A 16,082-nucleotide genomic window follows, 5' to 3' on the forward strand; every position below is an offset into this window, starting at 1 on the left:
TACAGAAGTATCAATAACCAGATCAATCAAGCAGAAGAAAGGATAACAGTAATTGAAGATCAACTTACTGAAAAAAGGAATGAAGACAAGATTGGAGGAAAAAAGAATGAAAAGGAACAACAAGGCCTCCAAGAAATATGGGACTATGCGAAAAGACCAAACCTATGATTGATTGGTGCACCTGAAAGTGATGGGGAGAATGGAACCAAGTTGGAAAACACTCTTCAGGATATTATCCAGGAGAACTTCCCCAACCTAGCAAGACAGGCCAAGATCAGGAAATACAGGGAACACCACTAAAATACTCCTTGAGAGGAGCAACCCCAAGACACATAATCTTCAGTTTCTCCAAGGTTGAAATGAATGAAAAAATGTTAAGGACACCAGAGAGAAAGGTCAGGTTACCTACAAAGGGCAGCCCATCAGACTAAGAGTGGATCTTTCTCCAGACACCATACAAGCCAGAAGAGAGTGGGGGCCAATATTTAACATTCATAAAGGAAATAATTTTACCCAGAATTTCATATTCAGCCAAGCTAAGCTTCATGAGTGAAGGATAAATAAGATCCTTTACAGAAAAGCAAATGCTGAGGGATTTTGTCACCACCAGGCCTGCCTTACAAGAGCTCCTGAAGGAAGCACTAAATATGGAAAGGAAAAACCAGTACTAGCCATTGTAAAAACACACCAAAATATAAAGACCAATGACACTATGAAGAAACCGCATCAATTAATGTGCAAAATAACCAGTTAGCATCATGATGACAGGATCAAATTCACACATAACAATATTAACCTTAAATGTAAGTGGGTGAAATGCCCCCAATTAAAACACACAGACTGACAAATTGGATAAAGAGTCAAGATCCATTGGTTTGCTGTATTCAGGAGACCCATCTCATGTGCAAGACACACATAGGCTCAAAATAAAGGGATGGAGGAAAACATAACAAGCAAATGGAAAGCAAAAAAAAAGGAAAAAAAGAAAAAAGGGTTGCAATTCTAGTCTGTGATAAAACTGATTTTAAGCCAATAAAGATTAAAAAAGACACAGATGGGCATTACATAATAGTAAAGAAATCAATGCAACAAGAAGAGCTAATTATATTAAATATATATGCACCCAATACAGGAGCACCCAGGTTCATAAAACAAGTTCTTAGAGACCTATAAATAGACTTAGACTCCCACACAATAGTAGTGGGAGACTTTAACACCCCATTGTCTAATATTAGACAGATCAATGAGACAGAAAATTAACATGGATATTCAGAACTTGAACACAGCTCTGGACCAAATGGACCTAATAGACATTGACAGAACTCTCCACTCCAAATCAACAGAATATACATTCTTCTCAGCACTGCATAGCACTTGTTCTAAAATTGACCTCATAATTGGAAATAAAACACTCCTCAGCAAGTACAAAAGAATGTAAATCATAACAAACAGTCTCACAAACCACAGTGCAATCAAATTAGAACTCAAGATTAAGAAACTCACTCAAAACTTTACAACTACATGGAAACTGAACAACCTGCTCCTGAATGACTACTGAATAAGTAACGAAATTACAGTAGAAATAATGAAGTTCTTTGAAACCAATGAGAATAAAGACACAACATACAAAAATCTCTGGGACACAGCTAAAGCAGTGTTAAGAGGGAAATATATAGCACTAAATGCCCACATCCGAAAGTGGGAAATATCTAGAATCAACACCCTAACATCACAACTAAAAGAACTAGAGAAGAGCAAACAAATTCAAAAGCTAGCAGAAGACAAGAAATAACTAAGATCAGAACAAAACTGAAGGATAGAGATATGAAAAACCCTTCAAAAATCAATCAATCCAGGAACTGGTTTTTTGAAAAGATCAACAGAATAGACAGATCACTAGCCAGACTAATAAAGAAGAAAAGAGAGAAGAATCAAGTAAATATAATAAAAAATTATAGAGGAGATATCACCGCTGATCCCACAGAAATGCAAACTACCATCAGAGAATGCTATAAACACCTCTAAACAAATAAACTAGAAAATCTAAAAGAAATGGATACATTCCTGGACACATACATCCTCCCAAGACTAAACGAGGAAGAAGTCAAATCTGAATAGACCAATAACAAGTCATGAAATTGAGGCAGTAATTAATAGCTTACCAACCAAAAAAAAAAAAAAAAAAACCATGACCAGATAGAATTCAAAGCCGAATTCTACCAGAGGTACAAAGATGAGCTAAGAACTAACACCATTCCTCCTTCTGAAACTATCCCAAACAATAGAAAAAGAGAAACTCCTCCCTAACTCATTTTATGAGGCCAACATCATCCTAATACCAAAACCTGGCAGAGACACAACATAGAAAAGAAAATACCAGGCCAATATCCCTGATGAACATTGATGCGAAAATCCTCAATCAAATGCTGGCAAACCAAATCCAGTAGTACATTAAAAAGCTTATCCACCACAATCAAGTTGGCTTCATCCCTGGATGTAAGGCTGGTTCAACATATGCAAATCAGTAAATGTAATCCATCATATAAACAGAACCAATCACAAAAACTCAATGATTATCTCAATAGATGTAGAAAAGGCCTTCGATAAAATTCAACATGCTTCATGCTAAAAACTCTCAATACACTGGGTATTGATGAAACGTATCTCAAAATAATAAGCTATTTATGACAAACCCACAGCCAATATCATACTGAATGGGCAAAACCTAGAAGCTTTCCTTTTGAAAACCAGCACAAGACAAGGATGTCTTCTCTCACCACTCCTATTCAACAGAGTATTGGAAGTTCTGGCCAGGGCAATCAGGCAAGAGAAAGAAATAAAGCATATTCAAACAGGAAAAAGAACTCAAATGATCTCTTGTTGCAGACGACACAAGGGTATATTTAGAAAACCGCATCATCTCAGCCGAAAAACTCCTTAAGCAGATAAGCAACTTCAGCAAAGTCTCAGGATACAAAATCAATGTGCAAAAATCACAAGCATTCCTATACACCAATAATAGACCAGCAGAGAGCCAAATCATTAGTGAACTCCCATTTACAATTCCTACAAAGAGAATCAAATACCTAGGAATACAACTTACAAGGGATGTGAAGCACCTCTTCAAGGAGAACTACAAACCAGAGCTCAAGGAAAGAAAAGAGGACACAAACAAATGGAAAAACATTCCATGCTCATAGATAGGAAGAATCAATATTGTGAAAATGGCCATACTGCCCAAAGTTATTTATAGATTCAATGCTATTCCCATCAAGCTACCATCGACTTTCTTTACAGAATTGGAAAAAAACTACTTTAAATTTGATATGGAACCAAAATAGAGCCTGTATAGCCAAGACAATCCTAAGCAAAAAGAACAAAGTTGGAAGCATCAAGCTATCTGACTTCAAACTATACTACAAGGCTACAGTTATCAGAACAGCATAGTACTGGTACCAAAACAGATATATAGACCAATGGAAAAGAGCAGAGGCCTCAGAAGTAACACCACACCTCTACAACCATCTGATCTTCAATAAACCTGCCAAAAACAAGCAATGGGGAAAGGATTCCCTATTTAATAAATGGTGCTGAGAAAATTGGCTAACCATATGCAGAAAACAGAAATTGGACCACTTCCTTACACTTTATACAAAAATTAACTCAAGATGGATTAAAGACTTAAACATAAGACCTAAAAGCATAAAAACCCTAGAAGAAAACCTAGGCAGTAACATTCAGTACATAGGCATGGGCAAAGACTTCATAACTAAAACACCAAAAGCAATTGCAACAAAAGCCAAGAATTGACAAATGGGATCTAATTAAACTAAAGAGCTTCTACACAGCAAAATAAACTATCATTTAGGGTGAACAGGCAACCTACAGAATGGGAGAAAACTTTTGCAATCTATGCATCTGACAAAGAGCTAATATCCAGAATCTACAAGGAACTTTAACAAATCTACAAGAAAAACACAAACAACCCCATCAAAAAGTGGGCAAAGGATATGAACAGACACTTCTCAAAAGAAGACATTTATGTGGCCAATAAACATGACGAAAAGCTCATCATCACTGGTCATTAGAGAAATGCAAACCAAAACCACAATGAGATACCATCTCATGCCAGTTAGAATGGTGATCATTAAAAAGTCAGGAAACAACAGATGCTGGAGAGGATGTGGAGAAATAGAAATGCTTTTACAGTGTTGGTGGGAGTGTAAATTAGTTCAACTATTGTGGAAGACAATGTAGCAATTCCTCAAGGATCTAGAACCAGAAATACCATTTGACCCAGCAATCCCATTACTGGGTATACACCCAAAGGATTATAAATAATTCTACTCTAAAGACACAAGTATACGTATGTTTATTGCAGCACTATTTGCAACAGCAAAGACATGGAACCAACTTAAATGCCCATCAATGATAGACTGGATAAAGAAAACGTGGTACATATACACCATGGAATACTATGCAGCCATAAAAAAAGAATGAGTTCATGTCCTTTGCAGGGATATGGATGAAGCTGGAAACCATCATTCTCAGCAAACTAACACAGGAACAGAAAACCAAAATAGCATGTTCTCACTCATAAGTTGGAGTTGAACAATGAGAACACGTGGACACAGGGAGGGGAACATCACACACCAGGGCCTGCCGGGGGGTAGGGGGCAAAGGGAGGGAGAGCATTAAGACAAATTTAAGCCCCTAATGCATGCAGGGCTTAAAACCTAGATGGCAGGTTGATAGGTGCAACAAACCACCATGACCCATGTATACCTATGTAACAAACCTGCATGTTCAACACATGTATCCCAGAACTTAAAGATTAAAAAAAAAAAAAAAAAAAGAATCGCCATTTTTTAAAAGCACCCTCATGTGATTCTGAAGCAGTTATTCAGCGGTGATTACTCTTTAAGGGAAAAGTAGTTCAATTATTATTTATCATATCAGAAAACATTCATATGCTTCAGATTATAAATCAAATATTATTCATGGTTCTCAGTTTACAACACTAGAATTTTTAGCTTCTTTATGCACATACAAATGCATAATTTTATAGATGTAAACATTATATTTGATTATAGCCCATACATAAATGGAATCATATTATTATATTTTATAGATGATTTTTTTCTTTTTTAGTTGCCTAAACCATAATATTTCCAGCCACTACTCTGTCAACTGGCATTCACTTTGTTTCTAGTTTGTTGCCACTTTCAACAACCTTGCAAAAAGGAATCTTTGTGTATTTCTCATTACACACTGGTGACTTTATTGGTATGGAAGAAATTCTCAGGGAGAGAATTGCTGGGTCAAAGGCTCTATGAATCTTTGAAAATAATTTTTAATAGAAGTTGCCAGATTGCTTTCTCCAAAGGCTACCTACCATATCTCACACTTCCAAGAGCAGTGTTTGAAATGGCCTTTTTCTCTGTATTCCAGCCAGTAATAAATATTGATGGTATTTCAAATTTTTGTTAGTCTGATTTGTATAAAGTGATACCTCATTGTTAATTATAATTTCAATCCTCCAGACATTTAAAAATGTCCGTCATTTGAAATTCATTTTGTCTGAATTGTCTTTTCATAGCTTTGCCCAATTATCTATTGGACGTTACACATACACATACATACACACAATTTACATTCACATATATTAACCCTTTTGTGCTCTGTACAGTTTATAAGAACTCCATGTATCTGTGTGTGTATATATATAGTATGTAAAATCAGCTGTGCATTTTATAGATATTCACAATTTACATTTCGTTTGCTTTAAGAATTCCAACTCTTATCCTTTGTCTCAATCTATATTTCGTATATACAATATATAGTATTTCTATAAAAAAACTTTTTCTACATTTCATTTCTAGATGTAGTCTTCCCCAAATTATTTTAGAAACAGAAAATGTATCTAGTAACTCATTTCACAAACTTTTTCTCTTGATGTGTAGCTTAACTATACATCTTGTTCACATTTGAAATTTTTTTTATGTTTTTCTCATGAAAGCAAATTGTGAAAATGCAATTCTAATCATCTTGTCTCATCTGAAACTTTCAAAGCTCATCATCACCTCTTCAACAGACCCCCAAATGAAAGATGAACATAAAGTATAGCAGGTAAGACCATTCATTACAGGGCTCTCTGCAGCCTTTTCAGCTTAGATTCTAACCACCTCGCTTCTCTCTATATGGCCTCTTCATATTACCACCTATAGACTATGATATCTTTTATTAAACAATCATGTCTTTGCCAATAGTCTCTTTTATCTCTGTATCTTCAGTGCTCGAGGTACTACTTGTTACCATAAATATGTTCAATATATGTTTTTGAATAAAAAATTTCTAATAGTTCCGTAAAGGCATAGTTCTTTTTTCTGCCTCTAGTTTGCACATATTGTGAACTTTCTTTGGAACTGTCTATTTTTCAGTCATTTTTAAAGTTTACCTTCAATATCACATCACCTTACAACAACCCCAAAGTTTCTCAGGCAAACTTTCTGTATTCTTGTAGTGTCTTGTACAGTCTTTACCATAGCATGTATTATACAATGCAGATGTATAATATGTCTTATCTTTTTCCTGAAATGATACCTGTAATGTCTTCAAAAGATTAATTTATATTTGCTTACTCAGTTTCTCCTTAGCTCCATGGATGTGTTATTATTTCTTACTATATATGTATGTGTATAATTAAGAGATGAATCATATTTATAAGCTTTTATATATTCTCAATATAGATATATACATATACAAATATATGCACATAAGCATATAAAATATGTATATTACATTCTTTCTTTCTAATGCCAGAAGAGCTCTCAATCCTCAAAAGGAATGTAGCTGTTTTGAACAATGACTAATAAATTCTCATCACTCACCTCACTGGGTTATAAATTCCCATTTTCCTTTTCAGTGTGTCTCAGAATGGCCTCCTTTTCCATTCCAGAAATAGGAAGAAATTTAGACACAGAAATTAGTTCAGCAGCATTGAAATCAGCTGACTCATTGGAATTTTCTGAAAGGAAGAAAATAATTACTGGGAAATAAACCAGACCTCTCCTCACATAACTGTGAGGCTCTTTGAGCAACTGAAAACACTACCCATAACTAGGAAGGCAAGCATGGGTGAGTCACAGGGCAGAGAAAGTCTTTCCTATTCCTTAAATATGTTTCCTGACACAGTACATGTTTCTTATACCTTAAATATATTCCCTGACACAGTGGCAGATGCATAATTCTTTGGATTGAAGAAGTGAGGCAGGCCCCTCTCAGAAGGTCAGGGACCCTTCATGGATAAAGACAATGGTTTTTGGGATATTTCTTCCAACCCAGTAAAGTTATCCTGCCCCAGAGGCACAATTAGTGCATTGGTGCTAAACAGAAGTTCAAGGACACAACAGCATGATGTGATGAGAAATAAGGCTAGTCCTGTGGATTTTGATGGCTTCTCATGCAATAAAGATATGGAAAGTTTAAGGTTTTCGACTTTTAGGGAAAAATATAATAAATATCAAGCTAGAGAAAAAAAGTGACAGGAAATGGGAATGGAAGAAACTGAGAAAGACATACATAGGTCAGAAGATACAAAGTAGCAGCTATGTAGGATGAACGAGTCTAGAGGTCTAATTTACAACAGTAGGATTACAGGCAATAAAATTGTACCGTATATAGGACTCATGTTAAGTGAGTAGGTTTTAGCTGCTCTTGCCACAAGAACACCACAAAAAAGGGTTACTATGTCAGATGATGTTAATTTGCTTTGCTTTAGTAAGATTTTTACTATCTATTTACATCCCATAAAATCATGTTGTTGGCCGGGCGCAGTGGCTCACGCCTGTAATCCCTGCACTTTGGGAGGCCGAGGCGGGCGGATCACGAGGTCAGTAGATCGAGACCATCCTGGCTAACACGGTAAAACCCCGTCTCTACTAAAATACAAAAAATTAGCCGGGCGCGGTGGCGGGCGCCTGTAGTCCCAGCTACTCCGGAGGCTGAGGCAGGAGAATGGCGCGAACCCGGGAGGCGGAGCTTGCAGTGAGCCGAGATGGTGCCACTGCACTCCAGCCTGGGCGACAGAGTGAAGACTCCGCCTCAAAAAAAAAAAAAAAAAAAAAAAAAATCATGTTGTATGCCTTAAATATACACAACAAAATTTATTTAAAGAAAAAAGTTAAACTGTCACTTATGACAGTCTTTCATAAGATTAATTTCTGTTTTAATAAAACGAGGTCCAAGTCATAATATTCTGCTGCATGGTTCTTTTCCTACCTCTATCAGGAATAATCACAGACCTCTTAAGCTAAAGGCCTCCTTATGATTGCAATTTTGATGTTCTCCAGGAATAATTTTCAGTCATTCTTGTCCATTATATGCATCTAAGCTTCCTATTACATTTTCAGAATTTTTTAGCTGTTTATCAAAGTAAAATGTCTATGCCTCAATTGCAGCCCCTGATCTGAACCCCTGGGCAATAGACCCTCCAAGAACCCCACAGACCTGAGGAATTCATTAGGTCCAGATCATCTGCATTCAGGCAAGAATTCATCTCCCGGTATTGAATTTGGTGGACTAAGTTCTCTCCTCTTGAGGAAACTGAAAACAGAGATCCTAGGTTAGGGATCAGCTATCATAATAAAATTTCCCTTCCTGTATGTGTGCTTTTTCCCAGCGCTGCAAACATACCTCGTCCTTATCCATGCTATTGTTTCTATCCCATTCTACTTCCAAGCTCTTCCTTTATAACGCCCCACACTCAAAGGAAATAGGCATGAGGCTAAATCTTCCCCACTGCCATTGTATTAATGTAAAAACCCACTATTTTTACCCAAGGACCATAATTTGGGTAAGCAGTCTTCCATAACTCACTGGAGCTTTTCTTAAGTATCTTTAAAAGTCTTTCTTCTCCCCTCCATTCTCACTATAGTTATAGTACTTTTCATTTTTTACCTCAACTGTTACAAAATGCCATTCCTGTCAGTCATGTGGTCCTCCTTTAATCTTCATAGATCCTGTTGCCAAAAGATCTTCCTAAAAGATATCTTGACCATTTCACTCCCCTACATAATACTCTAATGACTATGAATCTCATGTGAAACACAAGAACTTCATAATTTGTGCCTTTTCTCTTCTTCAGACTTAGCAGCCTCCCTCCTTGCACTCAACTTTTTCTCCCCCTACCCCTCAGAAAAAAAACAAGAAATGCTTCATCCTTTAGGCTTCTCTACACTTGTATATACTCTTCTCTAGAATGTTCCTCACCCAATTCTCTGAGCCTCTATGTTTGAAATATGTCCCCCAAGCCTCTTTGAAGCCTCCAGTAATCCCCCTCCCCTTTCAGTTAATTACGCCTTTCTCTATGCCACTTTTGTTCCTTTTTTCTATTAATGTACAATGGCTACATTGTAGTATATTTGTTTACATATATATCTCTTCCACTGGACTTGAAGTTCCACCAAGATTTATTGTCCATGTCTGTATCTTCAGAGCCTAATACATTGCCCAACAGAACAGTAAAATTTGTGATAAGGAGATTGATTATAGTAAGAGAAAATAAATGTTTAAGTAAAAAAGTCATCCTAAATAATGTCTAACATATTCATTCTGAACTTTCAATTCTATAATGTTCCAATTAAGCATGTAGATAGAACACAGGAATCATCAATGCAACCTAAAGTCCCTTTTCTCCTCTGAAATCTTATTCTCTCTATTTAAAAAAAGAAAAAATATGTAGAAATTGGAGCTCCCTCTGTTGCCCAGGCTGGTCTTGAAGTCCTGGACTCAAGCGATCCTCCTGCCTCAGCCTCCCAAAGTGCAGGGATTACAGGTGTGAGCCACCATCCTGGCCCTTCCCTCTATTTTGAGAAACTGCTCAAATCTCTTTTAGATTCCGTCTTTCTGGCCATTAGACTTGAGTCTAATTTTTTTTCTTCCCAAGAACCCCCTTATTCTGCAGACATACTAGATAAACCCTAATTTGGCTCAAACCTGTAAGCTGCTGTCTCTGTCTTCGCTTTTGAGTCAAGAATAATGCGACGAAAATGGCCAAGAGAACAACTCCAAGGATTCCGACTGCAATAAGGGATGACTGACGGGATGTGTGACCTAAGTAAAGTAAATATCAAGAGATATGATCATGTCTTATCAAAAAGACCAAGGTCGCTAGTTACTGACTCTCTCTTAGGTCAAATACAGGATCCCTGAGGTAAATATCAAATCCTCAGAACTTCTACCTAAAATTTCTAAACAAGAAAAATTCTATGTATGCAGATAATTGGTCTTATCATCACAAACTCCATGATATACCTGTTGGGGCTTTTTGTGGGGTTTTGTGCGCTGAAATATCTGTAGGAGAAAAGAGAGAGAGAGGCTTAATTCTTTGCGTGATATATAGAACAAACATTTTGATTTCCTTGTCTGATCCCTTAGTACCTCTCAACCAAGTAAATGACTCTTTCCCACCTAAAACTAGAGTCGTCTAGTCTTTCTTCCTCTGCACAGGGGATATAGGTTGTATGTGTCTCCTTGGTGAAGGCCAACATATAACAACTGTTTTCATCATTCGTTTAGTAGAGACATTATGATTCTCTAATGACAATCCCCACCAGATCCCTGTGTTGATAAGTCCGGGTTTTACACAACACACATCACTGCCCAACCCCTCTTTGCTGCCAGAGATTCCAAGCTCAATCCAGGCTTCTGGCACTTACCTGTGCAATTCACTGCAGCGTCTTCCTTGTGTCCACACTCATTGTGGCCCCAGCGTCTGGCAGGACAATCCCACAAGGAAGACTCATTCCCTTTGCACTTCACTTCATTGAGCCATATGGGTCCAGTCCCCTGACCAAACTCTGCTTCTTTGAATGCTTTCAAAGCTGGACCACAGCCAAGTTGTTGACACACCACCTGAGCATCATTCAAGTCCCAGGAGTCATCACACACTGTCCCCCAGGAACCTCCATGCCAGATCTCCACACGTCCAGAACAGGAAGTGGGTCCTTCTTGTAGTCTTATCTTGTCTGAAAAATCAGAGACATGTAGGCTATTTCTAAGACTTCTAAAAGTTTCCAGGAGTTCATAGGTGAAAAAAAAGATTTGAAACTTAAAAAAAAAAACAAAAACCTATTTAAAATTTTACTGAATGTGCATTTTAAAATTTAATTTTTACAAAATTTATCTTTTATAAGAGGACTTGTCATTACAGCCAACTAGGTATATTTCATCCTGCACATAATATACATAATGTGACCCAGTAAATGTTAAATGATTAAAGTTAACGTTATAAATATGTGATGTCAAGTTCTTTCAAATAGGCAAGATCTTGGGAGATGGCAGGTTGACAGAAATCTCACAGTTTAAGAAGATGTAGAGGCCAGGCACAGTGGCTCACGCCTGTAATCCCAGCACTTTGGGAGGCCAAGACAGGCAGATCACCTGAGGTCAAAAGTTTGCGACCAGCCTGACCAACATGGGGAAACCCCGGCTCAACTAAAAATACAAAATTAGCTGGGCGTGGTGGCTCATGCCTGTAATCCCAGCCAGCTACTCGGGAGGCTGAGGCAGGAGAATCGCGTGAACCTGGAAGGCAGAGGTTACAGTGAGCCAAGATCACACCATTGCACTCCAGCCTGGGAAACAAGAGCAAAACTCAGTCTCAAAAAAAAAAAAAAACAAAAAAAAACAAAAAACAAAAAACCTGTAGAATGTGGAAATACCTGAGAATTGATCTTTCTGATTTCTGACTGCTTTTCTCCTTATATTAGTGTAACAAGATAATATTTGAAAGAAAAATGGGAAGGTAAGGTAAACCACTCAACAGTCAAATATTAAATCACATATTCTCTTCTCCTCAGAGAAAGCAACTGAATAAATCTTTCAAGCCAATCATGGGGAGTATGATATTCTTTAGAATAATAAAAGCTGATCCTGAATATCTACAGGCCAAATTAAATAAAACCAATTACACCATCCAGGTAGAACAGATATTACCCACAAGCTACCCATTCTTGCTTAATTCGATCTAACAACTTAAGCCAGTGTGAGAATAGGAAAATAAAATCCAATGTCCCTTATCAGAAGATGACAGTGGGACTGCGGAATGGAATTTTCACATAGGTCAATGGATACTCACTGTCACATGTGATCCAGGTCTCCTCCGAGGGCCTGGCCAGTCTCTTCTCCCATGGAGATGATGGGCACTGCCACAGCGTGTCAGGTCCTTTTGGACACTGAACATTGTCCACCCACATGGGAATGGACATGGCCTTGTCTAAAGATGCAGGGTTGATTTTCCCTTTGTCTGCACAGCCCAGCTGCCTGCACACCACACCCACAGTGGTTTCAGACATGCTACTCCTGCCAACGCTGCCCCAAGCTCCGTTGTAAAAAACTTCTAGACGCCCTGCACAGGCCTCTCTGCTGGCTTCACTGGTCAATCTGAGAGACATGAACTCTGCAGTGAAACACAGAATTAGTAGTTTTGCATCTTTTCTGAAGATTCAGAGACTCCTTCCCTTTACCTTGATGTAAGAATGGCTTTAAAAATAGGTACAATGGTACAATATGTCAGTTACTAATAATTCGTTAGTAGCTTCTAGATGATTTCATAGATATTATTAAAATATTTTATTTATTCTATAAATGCATTATAGGTGTTTTAGTCTTAGGTTTTGGACTCAGAGACCTCTTCAGATTGCCCTCAATGATTCTAACAGACTTTCCAGAACTCAAAGGCTCAGAGCCTTTTTCAATTACATAGTTTGGATTTTTTCCCAAAAATATTCTTTTTTTTTTTTTGCAGCTGTCTTTGATAGTTAAAATTGTTAGACACTCAGGCACTAAAATCAATGTTCTGTGTACATCTCTCACTTCACAGTTTTGCTATGCATGTCTTCTACCAGATTTATGTCATTAAAATAGGAATAAATCACTTCTGGGATACAGAGTTTTTCACTTCCTTGTTACTGAATCATAGTTCTGTTTCCCCCAATATATTATGAAATAGTACATTTTAAAATTTCAGAATGTTTTCTAAAACTCACCGTGTATACAAAGCAAGGGCAGTAACCTCACACTAATTTTTGTTTCTATGACAAGTAAGTCTCATTTATCTGCCATGAAAAATTGCTTGGGCATGATAATTATCTTTTTTTCTGTAGAATGATGCAACATACGTATTTCTTCTTATCCCTTTAAATCTACTTGTTTATTAACACTGTAATTATCAAGGGTTGCCATTGGATCACTATCTAATATCCAGCCCAAAATATATTTATTAAAAACCTTCATTATGAACTTTGTTGTCATTTTCATGATATACAAGACCATTTCTGGTCTTTTCTCTTTACAGTGTTACACTACCTTGCTCATGAAGTACCACCAGCACATCAAACCCAGACTTCTGTTGTCCTGACTCCCACAATAGTTCCTTTTGGACCTACTTTTCAGGAAAATCTTTAAGATTAATACCCCTTACTACCCTCTCTCAGTCCTTTCTCTATGTAATTGTGACCAGAGGTAATATGCATAATTTACCTGAGCAGATAACTCCTGCATCCTCCTTGTGCCTGCAGTTTTGCTGCCCCCAGCCATGTGAATGGCACTGCCAAATGCGGGATTCTTTTCCATTGCATTTCATCTCATCCAGCCAGATGGGCCCTGTTCCTTCTCCAAAATGAGCAGAACCAGTGGCATTAATGGCCTCTCCACAGCCCAGCTGTCTGCACACCACATGGGCATCGCTCAGGTCCCAGCTGTCATCACAGATGGTGCCCCAGGAGCCCTCATGATAAATCTCTACTCTCCCAGCACAGCGACCTCCTCCATTTACCAAGCGAAGTTGACCACTCTCTGCAAAGAGAAATGAAAATATTAATAACGAGCATTCTGCTCGTTATTAATATTTTCATAGATTTGTCACAGAGTCTCACCTATGCAGGCCACAGCACTTTCTTCTGGAATGGTAGGCCTTGTTGGGCCCAGAGATGATGAATTGCATGAGGACAGTGTTTGCGACTGGTTTCCTGCGAACACCAAAGTACTTAGTCATACAAGATACAAAAGGTTAGGGGAGTCAGACGAAATGTTATATGGATGAGTTGAGGACAAACATAGCTTAGAGAGAGAGGGGAAGGTGGATGGTCAACACGTTTGGAATAAATCAGGTGCTTTGAGATGGGCTTGGCACATAGTAAGCACTGGATAACTATAAAGTCCATCAAAATTAGGTTTGCTCACCCTCTGAAAGACAAATGAGGTTAATACTCTGAAGCATGAATTAGTATTCATTCTTTTCATGACCCTTCAAAATGGATCACTGCATTTCACTTTTGTTCTTCAACCCTATGTACACCTTCTCTTAAGACTCATCACTGGCTGCCCCTCATCCTCTTACCTGAGCAAATTACAGAGGCCACTTGCCCTGAAGGACATAGTGAAGCACCCAGAGCAGTTACAGGACAATCTCCCATGTGCTGCTCAGTCCCAGTGCAGTGAAACATATGCCTCCAGACCTGACCATTTCCTTTTCCAAAATGTGCTCCTCCTGGGGTAGAAAGGGCAACTCCACATTTAAGCTGCTGGCAAAGAACGTGGGCATCTTCTATGTCCCAGTGAGAGTTGCAGAGGGATCCCCAGGCATCAAGCGTTTTGAGCTCCACTCTGCCCTCACATGGGGTCTTGCCATTCACCAAGCGAATTTCTGTGTATCCTGGAAGGAGACAAGGCTTTAGAAAAAGACAGCTATGATTCCCTAACCCCGTCCCTTTCACAGTATGAGAACCAATTAAAGATGTTTTCTGGGTCTTACTTGAGCAGACTACTCCAACATCCCTGCTGTGGCTACAAGTTCCTTCTGGGCGGGGTGCTACTGGGCAGAGTGAAAGATGGGACTCATGTCCCTCACACTGGAATTCTTCAGCCCAGATCTGTCCATTTCCCTCTCCAAAGTGAGCTCCCCCCAGGATAGAGACGACTGTGCCACACTGTAATTCCCTACAGAGAACACTGGCAGCTTCCAGAGAGAAGTCCGAATCACAGACGGAGCCCCATGTGTCACCATGCTTCACTTCAACGCGTCCAGAACAGGGAATGTCTCCTCCAACCAGTCTGGGTTCCCTGTGGGCTGAAAAATAAATATTATTTCAGTGAGAGATAATATGATTTCCAGATTTCCATTCATGATGAGGGTGAGGAAGGTGGTGTGGAATGGGAAATGGAGACCAGGGTGCTCAGTGATTTCCTACACTTGTTTGTCTTGGCTTTTCTGCCTTAAGTTGGGTATGGATAATTCTAGTCCTCCCTATTCCTAGCTGAACTCATCCATCTGAGAGAATTCTGGGACTTCACCTTGCACAGCCAACCATCCCCAGAAGCAATGATAACTCTGTTCTTCCAACATTTTGCTTACTTTATTCATAATAACATCAGAGACCACAAACAATGTGTATCTACTATCGCTGTCTCTTAGTCTTGCACTCATTCCTGCATGCACTGCAATCTGGGGTCTGCTCAACCTTTTTGAATTGTTCTATGCAAAGCTTTTCAATATACTTCTCATTTTCAAAATGAACATCAGACTTCTTCCTTTTGATGTCTGTTACATTTGGTATACGTGACCCTTCTTTGCACCATTTTCTCCTCCATTCTTTCTGACACTGCTTTATCAAAACATTTCATGTATTCCTTGAGTCAAGGTTCTGTCCGTAACCTTCTCATCTGCTCAATGGACATGTCTCAACTGCCAATAAATATATTTTCATCCATACTTTTTTCTTTAATTTTAGATCCACAAACATATCTGCTTAGACATGTGGAACTTAAAATATTCAAAGTTGAATGAATTATTGTATGACAAGCCCACTATATGCTTTATTTAATTAATGATATGCAGACCAAATTAGAATCACCTAAAATTGAACCACCACTTTATCTCACCACAAATAATGGTAATAATGATAGCAGTGAATATTACGTGAGCATCTATTATATTATATATATGGCATTCCAATAAGCATTTAACAAACATTATTTCATTTAATCCTTAAGATTGCCTTAGGAGACAATTGTTAATATAA

General features: G+C 38.2%; 1 protein-coding gene across 10 annotated transcripts in view; it reads right to left on the bottom strand.

Moving 5' to 3' along the window:
* CD163 (CD163 molecule) overlaps positions 1–16,082 on the bottom strand; it is a 34,684-nt gene that overhangs the window by 1,711 nt on the left and 16,891 nt on the right. The window contains exons 7-16 of one of the 10 annotated variants that reach the window (XR_013400845.1): positions 14,816–15,130; positions 14,402–14,716; positions 13,938–14,030; positions 13,543–13,857; positions 12,140–12,460; positions 10,719–11,027; positions 10,315–10,353; positions 9,997–10,113; positions 8,509–8,604; positions 6,864–6,944 (exon numbers count right to left, since the gene is read on the bottom strand). Coding sequence is in view for 7 of the 10 variants with exons in the window: in XM_028829234.2 (XP_028685067.2) it covers positions 6,900–7,027; positions 8,509–8,604; positions 9,997–10,113; positions 10,315–10,353; positions 10,719–11,027; positions 12,140–12,460; positions 13,543–13,857; positions 13,938–14,030; positions 14,402–15,130 (2,147 nt within the window). In the remaining 3 variants the exon portion in view is untranslated. Of the gene's footprint in view, positions 1–6,863; positions 7,028–8,508; positions 8,605–9,996; positions 10,114–10,314; positions 10,354–10,718; positions 11,066–11,641; positions 11,705–12,119; positions 12,461–13,542; positions 13,858–13,937; positions 14,031–14,401; positions 15,131–16,082 lie in introns of those variants that run through there. The other 9 variants (XR_013400846.1, XM_077953515.1, XM_077953514.1 and 6 more) reach the window with 9 other exon arrangements.

Source organism: Macaca mulatta, chromosome 11 (genome assembly GCF_049350105.2).
Source record: "Macaca mulatta isolate MMU2019108-1 chromosome 11, T2T-MMU8v2.0, whole genome shotgun sequence".
Taxonomy (NCBI): Eukaryota; Metazoa; Chordata; class Mammalia; order Primates; family Cercopithecidae; genus Macaca; species Macaca mulatta.